Here is a 13521-nt window from a genome sequence, read left to right as displayed (position 1 = left end):
GCCTTGTTTATAAGTATAAGGTCTTTCTTCTCCCCTTCCCTTTTTCTCTGAGCAATATTTTTATTTTCCAATCCAATCAAATGACTACATTGCAAAACAAGTCTTGTCAGTCAGGTTTTCTCACCCACATAACTGTTTATTACAAATTCAGTAGCAATAGGGGAATGGGTGCTGGAAGAGGGAAGCGGTGAGGCATTTTACAATTTATCAGCATACGAGCAGGGCTTTTTCCCCCAGCCAGAACTTGCTAGAACTCAGTTCCAGCATCTCTCAGGTGGGTGCCAACCTCCTTCTAAGAGAACATGGGGGGAAGTTTATGGTGAGCTCTGGCACCTGTTTTTCTACAAAAATAGCACTGTGTATGAGCATTTCAATTTTTATCTTTTTTACACACCCACCCACCCACCCACACACACACACGGATAACATAGAAAGTGTCTGATGAAGTGAACTCTGTCCACAATAAACTAGGAGGAGGGCAAATGTTGTCCCTATTTTCAAAAAGGGGAAAAGAGAGGACCCAAATAATTACCGCCCAGTCAGTCTGACATCAATACCAGGGAAGATTCTGGAACAGATCATTAAGCAAACAGTCTGTGAGCACCTAGAAAGGAATGCTGTGATCACCAATAGTCAGCATGGATTTCTGAAAAATAAGTCATGTCAGACTAACCTGATCTCGTTTTTTGACAGAATTACAAGCCTGGTAGATGAAGGGAACGCAGTGGATGTAGCCTACCTTGATTTCAGCAAGGCATTTGACAAGGTGCCCCATGATATTCTTGTAAAGAAGCTGGTAAAATGCGGTCTTGACTATGCTACCACTCAGTGGATTTGTAACTGGCTGACTGCCCGAACCCAAAGGGTGCTCATCAATGGTTCCTCTTCATCCTGGAGAAGAGTGACTAGTGGGGTGCCACAGGGTTCTGTCTTGGGCCCGGTCTTATTCAACATCTTTATCAACGACTTGGATGATGGACTCAAGGGCATCCTGATCAAATTTGCAGATGACACCAAACTGGGAGGGGTGGCTAACACCCCAGAGGACAGGATCACACTTCAAAACGACCTTGACAGATTAGAGAACTGGGCCAAAACAAACAAGATGAATTTTAACAGGGAGAAATGTAAAGTATTGCACTTGGGCAAAAAAAATGAGAGGCACAAATACAAGATGGGTGACACCTGGCTTGAGAGCAGTACATGTGAAAAGGATCTAGGAGTCTTGGTTGACCACAAACTTGACATGAGCCAACAGTGTGACGCGGCAGCTAAAAAAGCCAATTCAATTCTGGGCTGCATCAATAGGAGTATAGCATCTAGATCAAGGGAAGTAATAGTGCCACTGTATTCTGCTCTGGTCAGACCACACCTGGAGTACTGTGTCCAGTTCTGGGCACCACAATTCAAGAAGGACACTGACAAACTGGAACGTGTCCAGAGGAGGGCAACCAAAATGGTCAAAGGCCTGGAAACGATGCCTTATGAGGAACGGCTAAGGGAGCTGGGCATGTTTAGCCTGGAGAAGAGGAGGTTAAGGGGTGATATGATAGCCATGTTCAAATATATAAAAGGATGTCACATAGAGGAGGGAGAAAGGTTGTTTTCTGCTGCTCCAGAGAAGCGGACACGGAGCAATGGATCCAAACTACAAGAAAGAAGATTCCACCTAAACATTCGGAAGAACTTCCTGACAGTAAGAGCTGTTCGACAGTGGAATTTGCTGCCAAGGAGTGTGGTGGAGTCTCCTACTTTGGAGGTCTTTAAGCAGAGGCTTGACAACCATATGTCAGGAGTGCTCTGATGGTGTTTCCTGCTTGGCAGGGGGTTGGACTCGATGGCCCTTGTGGTCTCTTCCAACTCTATGATTCTATGATTCTATGAGTATCCAGAATATTCTCTGTCGAGAGCGGAGCCACGCCTCAGGAATTTTATAGGACTACTGTACAGCTGAGTCCTGACGCTGCAGAGATTTCCTCCTCCCCGTCTGCAAGGGTGGGCGAGAGAGACTCAAGTGTCAGAAAGTTGTGGGCAACTCAGGCAAAGCTGATTGGATCTGTGCAGCAGGCGTTGTGCTTTTGTCACAGGATAACCCCCCCCCCCGTGCAAATATTCGGAGAAGGTGGAATAAAAACCAAAACCAAACCAAACAAAGCCTTTTGAAGTTTCTTTGCCTAGACCCTGGAAGGGGATTCAGGTTTGGAGGTTAGTACTGGAAAATGTGAAGTGCTTTGCTTTCTGCACTCAGCTATGTGGGAAGTAATTTAAACCAGGGAGAAGTGCAGCAAAGGTGACAGATTTGCATTTTTAAAAAATCCACTTTAGCAGACATTAGCTGCAGTAGAGATGGGCAAAGGAGAACAAGGGCTTTTTTTTCTTTTCGAAAGCAGGACGGTGGGATTTTAAAGCGTGGAGGGAAAGAAAAGGAAAGCAGAATGCAGAAACTACAGTACAGTGGGTGGAAGGGAAGTCAAAACAAGAAGCTTGGAAGTAACTATTCAGGATCAGACGCTACTTTCCTGCCATATAAATGAGGGCTGGTAGGGAGGGGAAATGGGGCGAGGAGTTCAGCTGTTTAAAATAAACTTGACATCTGCCAAAGTCTAGCTTGCTGTGCTGGAGAAGGGAAAGGGGAAGAGGGATTTTAGAGAGTCGAGAAGTAGAATCTAAAAAAGTGAAGGCAAATGTTAGCAAGAATTAAATCTAGCTGGGTAAGCAAATTGGATAGGCAGCTTTGATAGGGAATATATCATGGCTGGGAAGTAACTGCAAACTTAGACGTTGGATCACCGGAGTTTCTTTTCCTGAGCTGTGAAGGGTGTTGGGAGGGACAGAGAGGGAAAAAAGAGGAACGGGGAAGAAGCTGGATAAAGCAAACAAGGTCCACTATTCTGGGGTTTTGTGGTATGTTGCAGGGAAGAGAGTGAGGCGGGCTTCGCAGAGAATTAATTGGAACAATTTACCAACTGCTACAAGAATAAGCTGACAATAGTAATATGCCAAGAGAGAGGGGAAGTGGTTAGGGATGACTTTTCCAGGAAGCTTTTGGGGGAAGTGTCAGATGGCTGCTAGGAGGAGGAGGGGAAACTTTCCTTCCATGACCTTTAAGGAAACCAATTGTTTCAGAAGTTCTATTTGCTGTTTAAAATTTTAATTTCTTCTCAAATTAGGAAGCGCACAGTTTCCAATTCACACATACATATTACCAAATGGATAGTTCTGTCCAAGCTATAAATCTGTGGGGGAAGAATGTGTTCCCTCCCTTTATTTTTTATTTTATTTTTTAAATCCTCTCTTACAAACAACTTTCAGTGTGGTGTAGCGATTAAAGTGTTGGACCTGGGAGACAAGAGACCCCTCCAGACTGCTGGCGGTTTTTTGTGGCTGTATTGTGCAGTATGTTCTGAAACAATAATAGTGCATTTGTGTTGGGTTTATTCAGCCTGAGTTTGTTTTGCAGGGTTTTCCCAGTGCACATTTCTAAATGGATTACAAGCCCTGCTGCATATTATTGCTGTCCAGAGGGGCTATAGGCACCACAAAAGTGGGGCAACTGCCTCCCACTGGCTAGCTGTAATAACCTGAGGTGTCTAGACCACTTCCAACAAGAATAGCAAGTGCTCTTTTGAACCCAAAGCAGAAAACACGATCAAGAAGCTCTGTGAATGTTTGAGGAATATTGTGTTGAAGAAAAATAAGAGGGTGAAGGTATATAAAATGCAATATAAAAATTAGGAAATGTGTAATTAAAAAACTGAATAATGGATGATTGTTAGAGAGGCTGAAGGAAGTCCAAAAGAGAAAATATGTGATAAATTTAGATTGGATATTATAAATGTATGTTGGAAAATTAATAAAAATTATTTATTAAAAAGAAAAAGAAAACACAAAGGACCAAACACATTGAACACACTCAGACAGCAGGTTGCGGGGAAACGAAAGGGGAATGTATCAAGACAGTATTCTGAATATTCACATTGCAACCCATGCAGTATATATGCACATCTGATATGAGTCAGAGAAGTCAGGTTACAGAACCCAGCTGATTTCGTAAGTGGACACCTCCTTGTTACATAAGTTGGCTCAAACATTTCTAAATGGATTACAAGCCCTGCTGCACAGCAAACTGCAAGAACAACAAAATGCTGAAACTGTAGTGAACCGGGAGGGGTTCAAGATTGAATGAAAGCTGAATGAACAGGCATGCTATATCAAATGACAATCCCTAGTTTATAGGGCCTTGGGCACATTTTGCTTCATCTTCCATGTGGCAGCCCTTCAGGTATTGAAGGGCTCTCAGTCTTCTCTTTTCCAGGCTAAACATACCTAGCTCTCTCAACTGTTCCTCATAAGCAGGCATAGGCAAACTTGGCCCTCCAGATGTTTTGGGACTACAACGCCCATCATCCCTGACCACTGGTCCTGTTGGCAAGGGATGATGGGAGTTGTAGTCCCAAAACATCTGGAGGGCTGAGTTTGCCTATGCCTGCTCATAAGGCTTCCTTTCTAGATCCTGTATCAACTTGTCCACCCTCCTCTGCACACGTTTCAGCTTGTCAATAACCTTCTTAAACTGTGGTGTCCATAACTGGATACAGTACTCCAGGATACAAGGCAGAGGAGAGTAGTACTATTATAGGACACCACGTGACCATTAAAGGCACAGCTACAGGAGCAAATGGAGGTGTATAAAATTATGATAGACATATATAAAATTATGCATGGTGTAGAGAAAGTGGATAGAGGAGTCACACACACACACACACACACACAATGCTGGAACCTGAGGACATTCAATGAAGCTGAAGACTGGGAGAGTTCCAGGCCAGGTCTCCCAGCTGGAAAGGGTCCATAATTAGGCCACAAAGCAATCCAGGTACTGGACACCCAGCTAGTAATTCAGGCAAGGTCAAGGTCAAGAGACAGTCCAAGGTCAGGTCACACAGAGGCAATAGTTCAGGCAATGTAATAAGCAAAGGTGAGCTCAAGAGGAAGTCCACGGTCTGATCACACAGAGGTAATTCTACCTCCACTGTCATAGGCAGCCTGTTTCTGAATACCAGTTACTGGAAACAATACGAGGGGAGAGTACTGGTTTTTTCCAGGTTCTGCTTGCAAGCTTCTCATAGAAATCTGGCTAGCCACTGTAGAACAAGATGCTGGCCATTGGCCTGATCCAGCGGAACTCTTTTTGTGTTCAGTTCAAAAGTTGGCCGCTCTGGTTGCAACAGCTATCACTATCAAATGGTTCAGGGTACATAAACCCGTACTTAAGGTAAATGGTTAACTTAATTGCAAGGTCATGCTGCAGCATACTAAAATCCAGATTGTATTTAACAGATCATCATCACCATTATTATTTCTTTATTGCATTTATTTACCGCCCTATACCTGGAGGTCTCGGGGCAGTTCATCATCAACTGCAAGCCTCTGAGATCAATTCTGGCCCTCTCCATAGCCAATTCAAAGCTGGAAGAAGGACAGAGAGGGAGCAGCTACAAGAACTTGGGTTGGTGGCATAGTTCACTCTGTGTATCTGACCTGAGAGAAAGATCCAAAATCAACAAAGAAACTGCAGAGAAGCAGAGAGGGTCTGGGATAGCTCAGTGGGTAGAGCATGAAGCTCTAAATCTCAGGGTTGTGGGTTCGAGACTCATGTTGGGCAAAAGATTCATGCATTTTAGGGGGCTGGACTAGATGATCCTAGTGGTTCCTTCCAATTCTAAGATTCTATGATTCTATGTGTGCTTGTTCAACAGCTCAGTTTTAAGCTGCTCAGATCTGCTTAGTCATACATCCCCATTCTATTTCCAAGGCCTGAAAGGTAGATAACTGTATGCTTTGTGCCTTTAACAACTGTATGAGAGGTGGAAATTCGACAGATAAAACTGTCGCCCAGCACAAAGTCAGAGCAGTCTACCTGCTGAATGATGGGAGACGGAGTTTAAGTGCATGGTCATTAAAAGATGAACTTAACAATGAGGAGCATGCCTTACCCTTGATGCAATCACACCGAGGCTCTGAGTTTAGGAAAGACAAGTTTATTAACGGAAATACCGTATTTTTTGCCCTATAAGACTCACTTTTTCTCTCCTAAAAAGTAAGGGGAAATGTGTATGTGTCTTATGGAGCGAATGCAAGCTGCGCAGCTATACCAGAAGCCAGAACAGCAAGAGGGATCGCTGCTTTCGCTGCGCAGCGATCCCTCTTGCTGTTCTGGCTTCTGGGATTCAGAATATTTTTTTTCTTGTTTTGCTCCTCCCAAAACTAGGTGCGTCTTGTGGTCTGATGCATCTTATAGAGCGAAAAATACAGTACATGCTTGATAGAAAAGATCCTAGTTCTAGCTAACTAAAGTGGAGGGAGAAAAAGAGTGCCATGCCTGCTCTTTGTTCTCAGCAAGAGAAACATAACAATGTCTCCTCTCTCAAGATAAGAGTGGGAGCCGTAGGAAATGAGGTCAGCTAGAGTGAGTGCATCAGTCTAGCACCTGAGGAAAGGTCAGCACATATTAAAGGAAGGACAATCTAGGAAGCCACGAGGTTTCCTCTCTATCTTCTTTCTCTCCGTGCAGACCCACCAGCCTCCAATACAAGCGGAGTTGTATCCCAACACTTCCAATGTTCTGTCTGTTTAATCCCCAGTTTTCTGTATCTTCCATTTTAGGACAGTCCATAACATTGTTCTACTGCGAAACTCAGTTGTGCAGTACTTGACAAAGTAGAAGGCTGAAAAGATGGCTGGGAAACCCAAGTTGCACTATGTCCGAGGGAGAGGGAAGATGGAATCTATACGCTGGCTCCTTGCAGCAGCTGGAGTGGAGGTTTGTGTGACCATAAAAGCGGGGAGGCAGTGCTGGATGAATGAACTAGCAATAGTTAAGATGAATGGCCTCTTTTGCACACACAGCTGAATATATGTGCAGTATGTTGTGCTATTAACACAATTCTCTCTGTATGTTTGTGTGTCTGTATACACAAACACATACACTCCTGCTGCAACTCAGGAGAATGTTTTAAGCATCTGATGAAGTGGACTGTAGTCCATGAAAAATTATGCCATACTAAAATTATTATTATTATTATTAGTTGTTGTTGTTGTTGTTTATATGCTGATCATCTGACTGGGTTGCCCCAGCCACTCTGTGCAGCTTTAAGATGCCACAAGACTCTGATGTTAATCTAGGGTTGCCATATCTTGAAGAGCAAAAAGGAGGACAGCCCGAGCCACTGCCAGTCTGAGCTGGGGCTGCCGCCACAGCCATGCGCCTCTTAGTCCTCAGCTCAGGCTGGCAGCAGCATGTCGGCCCTCTAAAAGATGACATGTCCAGCTTTCCCCAGACGTATGGCAACCCTAGCTGCATGGAAAATCTCTGTCCCAAGTAATAAAACTATTTGGCTGCCAATTCAAGGGACAGTTGTTTGTTTTCAATCATACAGCACAATCCTATACATGTTGACTTAAATGGGAATCCCAATGGGTTTGGTGGGCTGTACTCCCAGGCAAGTGAATATAGGTCATCTAATCAGCCATATAGTTCAGAGAAATGCATGCAAACCTGTTATGTACTGAGTTGAATAGGATCCAAAATGCAGCAGTCTGATTGGTCCTAGAACAATAGGATTCAGAATGCAGCAGTCTGATTGGTCCACAGGAGCCACCCAATCCAGCTCCAGGTGGAAGTGAATCCGCAACCTGACAGGCCTACAGCAGAATCCCGGAATTAGCCAATCACGTGGGGCCCATTGTGTAAATAATGTATATAAAGCAGACATTCTGGGGGAACTTCCATTCCTCCTCACCACTATGAGCTGAATAAAGAGCATGAAATCTGCTCTCGACTCCAAGTATATTTTAAAAAGAGAGAACCTGTGGGGTATATTTTAGAATATATAAAAATTTATTTTTGGCATAATAGAAAATGCTGTATGTAAGAGAGAGGGATCACACTCCCCAGCTACAGAGGGAAGGCCAAGACAAATGTGTCTCTGGGAATGCTTCAGAATCTTCAATATGATCTCATTTCAGTGGGTTGGATGGTTTGTCTTTTGAAGTCATTTCAAGTGATAGAATCGTATGAAGGGTGTGGCATGCTGAAAATAAACATAGGAAAGAAACTCTGCCTTGTATACTGACCAAGCGCATGATTTCTGCCAAGACAAAGGGGCCCTTTTCATCCCAACCATCCATTTTGTAATATGAATCAATACGAGGGTACAGCAGTGAGGCAGGGAAAAAGGAATTTAATGGCTGCATTGAATTATGCAGGTTATCAAAACAGTCCCCCAAGCTCCAGGTTCTTTTAAAGTCAAGGAAAATGACAAGCATCTATTTCTCTCAAGATAATTAGGACATGAAAAACAAACATGATTCTGTTTGTTCTATTCTGTTTCAGTTTGAAGAACAATTCATTGAAACAAATGAAGACTTGGAAAAATTACGGAAAAGTAAGTCTATGGGTGAAGGTATTCTCTACATGGGACTGATATATTTAAAGAATTAAGGGGGAGCCCCCATTGATTCTTTAAATGAAAACCTTAGAGACCACTTAGTGTTGGGATCCACATCAGAGTCTACAAATACTGTTATTTTCATGGGTAAAAAAAAAAAAATTGGTTTGGTTTTCGCTTGCACAGGAAAAACACAAAGGAATTTGGATTTGGGGATGTCATAGAATTTCAACAGAAATGGAAGTGGGAGCAGAAATTGCCAGCTTGGTGTATTTACCCATGTCCAGAATGGAAATCAATCCACTTAATATGACTGGGATTCACTGTTGTTTCTTTCTGTCCGCAAATGACACATAATTGGTATTTATTTATTTATTTCCTGCCCGTTCTTCACCCTTTGGCCCCAAAGAGGGGGCTGCAATATTAAAACACAACATTGAAAACAGTTTGAAAGTACTTACAAACACCCCATTTGTGTTGAGTTTAGGTTGCACCAAAATGAATGGGATGACGTAACGTAACACCAATGTAAGCTATGTAACTAATTCTGTAAGTTACATAATTTTATCACAGTGGGAAAGTAATGGATTGCTGATGAATGATCCTGCGTGAGAGGCAGGGAAAGGAGGGTCCCCAGGTGAGAGATGGGATGGTCCATCCACTTTTGTGTGAGATAAAGGTTAAGATCCACCTAAAGAGGGCTTTGTATTCTTTCTTTCTCTTTCTTTCTTTCTTTCTTTCTTTCTTTCTTTCTTTCTTTCTCTCTTTCTCTCTTTCTCTCTTTCTCGCTTTCTCTCTTTCTCTCTTTCTTTCTCTCTCTCTCTTTCTTTCTTTCTTTCTTTCTTTCTCTTTCTTTGTCTTTGTCATTTTGTTTTCCTTTTGCTTCCTCTTTTTTATTACTTTGTCTTTTATTGTATTGTATCTCGAAAATTTTCAATAAAAAATCTTTTTAAAACCCATTACAATGGAGAGAGAAATGAATGATGAATAGGAACAGTGTATGGAATGAATACAGGCTGGAATGGAAAATGATGTCTTTTTGCATCTCTATTTGAATCATACAAACCAATGGGGAGCCACATTTTCCTAAAGAAAGCTGCTCTGCCGAGATGTGATCCTTATTAGAGACTGCAATACTTCAGTTTTAACTTTCAAAGAAGGCAGGCTGAATCAATCTGAAATACTAAGTTTGTGAGAACTGAATCATTCACCCCCATCGTTTCCTGCTTGGCAGGGGGTTGGACTCGATGGCCCTTGTGGTCTCTTCCAACTCTATGATTCTATGATTCTATGATTCTATGATCTTTTTCTCCTTTAAAGGTGGACAGCTCCTGTTTCAGCAAGTGCCCATGGTGGAAATAGATGGGATGAAGATGGTGCAGACGCGAGCTATTCTCAGCTACATTGCAGCAAAGCACAACCTCTACGGGAAGGACCTGAAGGAGAGAGCACTGTACTTATGAACATGTAGAATTCACTCTAGGTTTATTTTTGAATAGAAAGCCAGCTCTTGACAGAAGCTGAAAACACAGAATGTCTGCCCTGAACTGCAAACATTCAATCATCTTTCTCTTTATGCATCTCTATATTCCCAGAGCTATATGTCACAATGTGATTCTTAGAAGAACATTTAGACTAAAGCTCCTTGGGGAGGGAAACTGCCTAATAACATGATAATGCCAAACACATCATGCATCATGCCTGCTAACCTTCCATATGCTAACCTTCCATACATGTGTGGAAGATCCCATCATTCATGCTGGGTTGCAACTGACTGGTTGCACAAATATATGTCCTTCCACAGGGCTGCAGAAATGTATTAGAACTGGTCATGATTTTTCACCTGCATATACTTTTAGGAATGGTGAAAGTCACATAAGTAATTATATATATATTTCTGTTTGGATAAACAGCATCATTGAATCTGTTTCTATTTTTTATTTACTGTATACGTTATATTGTTAATGTATTTCTAATTTTGGGGCGTATAATATGCTGTAATTATATTTTGATTTTCTTGTATTTTGATTGACAGCAACAACAACAAGAAGAACAAAAAAGAAAGTAACTGTTCTAATGGCTTCTTTCAGGATTGACATGTACGTGGAAGGAACAACTGATCTGATGGGGATGATAATGTCGCTCCCTTTCCAGCCCCCTGAGAACAAAGAAAAGCAGACCAGCCTAATTTTTGAGAGGTCTACAACCAGATACTTCCCAGTTTATGAAAAGGTAAGGGATTGTCAGGTAGCAACGTAGAATATGCAGCTAGATCTTAACTGCTGAAGGTGTATGGGGAGAACCATCTATAGCAGTAGCAAAATTCTGCAGCAGCACTTAAATGTGGAATAATAAGCCTACAAGTCTACCAACATTTCTTTGTGGACTACAACTCTCCTAATTCCTGACCATTGGCCATGCTGGCTTGGGCTGATGGGAGCTGGAGTCCAGCAAATATGTGGTTTCCCACCCCAGATGTCAAGTTCCAATGCTACTGAGCAGAGGATCACAGCAATGAGGGCCTTTCGGTGTTATTCAATGGGATACATGCAGGTGTGTAAAATGTATATTTGAACGAAAAAGCCAAGTGGCTACTCTCATGGGACAGTCCCTGCCTGCCTCTCAGCCTTACATGTCTGAAACACAAAAGAAGCAGAAATAACCCACAACGAGCCTCTGTGGCCCAGTCTGAGCCAGGGGTCTACAAACCCTCAACACTGACTTCTATTTCTTTGTATGACACAGGTTTTAAAAGCTCATGGACAAGATTTCCTTGTTGGTGGGAAGTTCAGCTGGGCAGATGTCCATCTGCTTGAAGCTATTCTGATGGTCGAAGAGATGAAGCCTGATGTTCTTTCTGCCTTTCCTCTGCTGCAAGTGAGTGAACAAGGACATGTTCTGAGAAATGAGATGGAACGGAAACTGTAAGACTGTGTGTATTCACAGAGTGCAAATACAGCAACTGGATAAACTTCAGTCATAGGAGTGTGCCGCACTTAGCATGTCATCATCTCTATGATGGTGATTATGGTGGTGTATGAGAGCAAGTCCAAGTGGCCATCTGGGGGATATGTCTTAGGTCCTTATGTCAGGCATCTAGACTTCTGCATCAACTTTGCTTGATGATAAAAGTGCTTCATCTCCTGGCTAGAATTGCCTTAGTTTGGTGCATTACAAGACAACCTGACCAAAAAAAGGCTCACCGGATTATAAAGGTGGAGGCGGGGCTTGTAGAAAGACTATAGAGAAAGTTCAGATTTCACATGTGGATTCAACACCATGGGACCACAGATCTTTTTCCATAGATGCATTCTTCCACTGATTTAGACTCATGTTTATAATTATCTCTGAATACTTTTACAATGCTTGTAAAAATATGCCCCTGCTTATTATTAAGCAGATTGGTTGCTTTTCAAAACTCCCATGTCATAATAGTGCTTAAAACTTTATTTCAACCACTCAGAATTTGACAATCAAAGAATTCCATTTTCAGTACAGTCATACCTTGGGATAAATACGCTTCAGGATAAGTATTTTCAGGTTGCGCTCCACAGCCACCCGGAATGAACGGAGCGTGTTACTTCCGGGTTTTGCAGCTCGCACATGCTCAGACAGTCAAAATGATGTCACGCGCATGCGCGGAAGCAGCAAAACGCGACACGCGCATGCGCAGACGTGCTGTTGCGTCTTACTTTCTGTTCAGGATGTGAACGGGGCTCTGGAACAGATCCCGTTCGCATCCTGAGGTACCACTGTACATGTCTAGAAACAACAACAATAATAATGCATGTGAAAACATATAACATTTTCAAAACCCCTGCCCAAAGTTCACAATGATTCAAAAGGAAAATGGAATGGGGAGGGAAGAGGAAAGCAAACATTTGAAGCTGATGGATGGGGTCTTTTTCTCAAATGTAAGCCCATCTATCTTGGGAAGTTTTTCTTATTCTTAGAGGAGATTCTTGTTTTTTCATCTAGGCCTTCAAGACAAGAGTAAGCAACATCCCTACAATTAAGAAATTCTTGCAGCCTGGCAGCCAGAGGAAGCCCCCATTTGATGAAAAGTATATTGTACAGATCAGGAAGATTTTCAACTTCTGAGCACTTCAGCTACGACAATCACTGCAAACAGTGGCCTTATTTTTCTTGATTTATACTGCTTCTCCACATACACCTTCGCTAATTTTTTGTCAGCCACCTTGATATTTTATTACAAATTCTGTGAAAAGTTACTCCCACATCTAACTCAACTTTTAAATCCATTCTGGTAAGGGGGCATGCTTTCAGAAACCTGGCATAACCATGGGTAATAATAATGTACAAACCAGTTTGGGATAAGAAAATGATGGGGCTATATAGACCCTTCATGCTGCTCAATCCAGACTAAAAGTACGTTCTTTCAGTATTAGCTCAGAAACAGAACTTGCTGGTGGCAAAAGTAGTTCAATTACATTAATCGGGATTTATGCTAAACATGTGGGGAGCCTATGATTTTGATGCTTGAGAACCCAGGTAGATCCAAACAAGGCCTTAAAATTGAATTACAACATTTTGCATGAATTTCAGGGCTATGTACTAATTTTTAGAAATCTGTTGTTGTGTACTATAATATCAACCCCAACATCCAGTTAGATTTATGCAGATTACTCAGAGGCCTTTCGATTTTTATGCATTCATATACCAAAAAAAATTGAATAAAATGTTTAAATTAAATTTTTGTCCATCGTTGGAAAACATTGCCAGGGTCAACAAACAATTGGTTATGTGCCACTTAGAATGTCTTCAGATGAGCAGCAGCAGCAGGAGAAATGTAGGAATCATGTCAAAGGCAGTCATATGTACTGTTAGTGATTATTACTATGTTACTAAATTATCCTTTGTCTTCCTTGACCTACGACACAAATCTATTCAGGCGCTGAATTTGTTACTATGTAGTAGCTCAATCATTACCAAGGATAACTGCCTTAACAATTAAAATGCATTTCTTTCTTTTCTGTTGAGCTGTATTTATTACTACTGTTTGCTAGCATGCATCTCTCTGTGAAACATGGATTTTAGGAGGAAATCCTAC

General features: G+C 42.0%; 1 protein-coding gene across 1 annotated transcript; it reads left to right on the top strand.

Moving 5' to 3' along the window:
- The first annotated feature begins 2040 nt into the window (after positions 1-2040).
- Positions 2041-13444, top strand: LOC309528260 (glutathione S-transferase-like). Its single transcript, XM_082215675.1, has 7 exons — positions 2041-2205; positions 6667-6823; positions 8396-8447; positions 9771-9903; positions 10541-10682; positions 11196-11327; positions 12429-13444. Exons 2-7 carry the CDS (start codon positions 6737-6739, stop codon positions 12549-12551), a joined length of 669 nt encoding a protein of 222 aa, XP_082071801.1. The 5' UTR covers positions 2041-2205; positions 6667-6736; the 3' UTR covers positions 12552-13444.
- The last annotated feature ends 77 nt before the right edge of the window (positions 13445-13521 follow it).

Source organism: Podarcis vaucheri, assembly GCF_965113315.1.
Source record: "Podarcis vaucheri genome assembly, chromosome: 3".
NCBI classification, from domain to species: Eukaryota; Metazoa; Chordata; class Lepidosauria; order Squamata; family Lacertidae; genus Podarcis; species Podarcis vaucheri.
The sequence above is the reverse complement of the archived record's forward strand: the minus strand, read 5'-3'. Positions and strand labels throughout refer to the sequence as shown.

What these genes read in the sequence shown, in the direction of transcription:
- LOC309528260 (XM_082215675.1), top strand. Translation starts at nt 6,737, where the DNA reads ATGGCTGGGAAACCCAAGTTGCACTATGTCCGAGGGAGAGGGAAGATG. An exon ending in TTGCAGCAGCTGGAGTGGAG is followed by an intron (nt 6,824 to 8,395) that starts GTTTGTGTGACC and finishes ATTCTGTTTCAG; the next exon opens with TTTGAAGAACAATTCATTGA. An exon ending in ACTTCCCAGTTTATGAAAAG is followed by an intron (nt 10,683 to 11,195) that starts GTAAGGGATTGT and finishes TGTATGACACAG; the next exon opens with GTTTTAAAAGCTCATGGACA.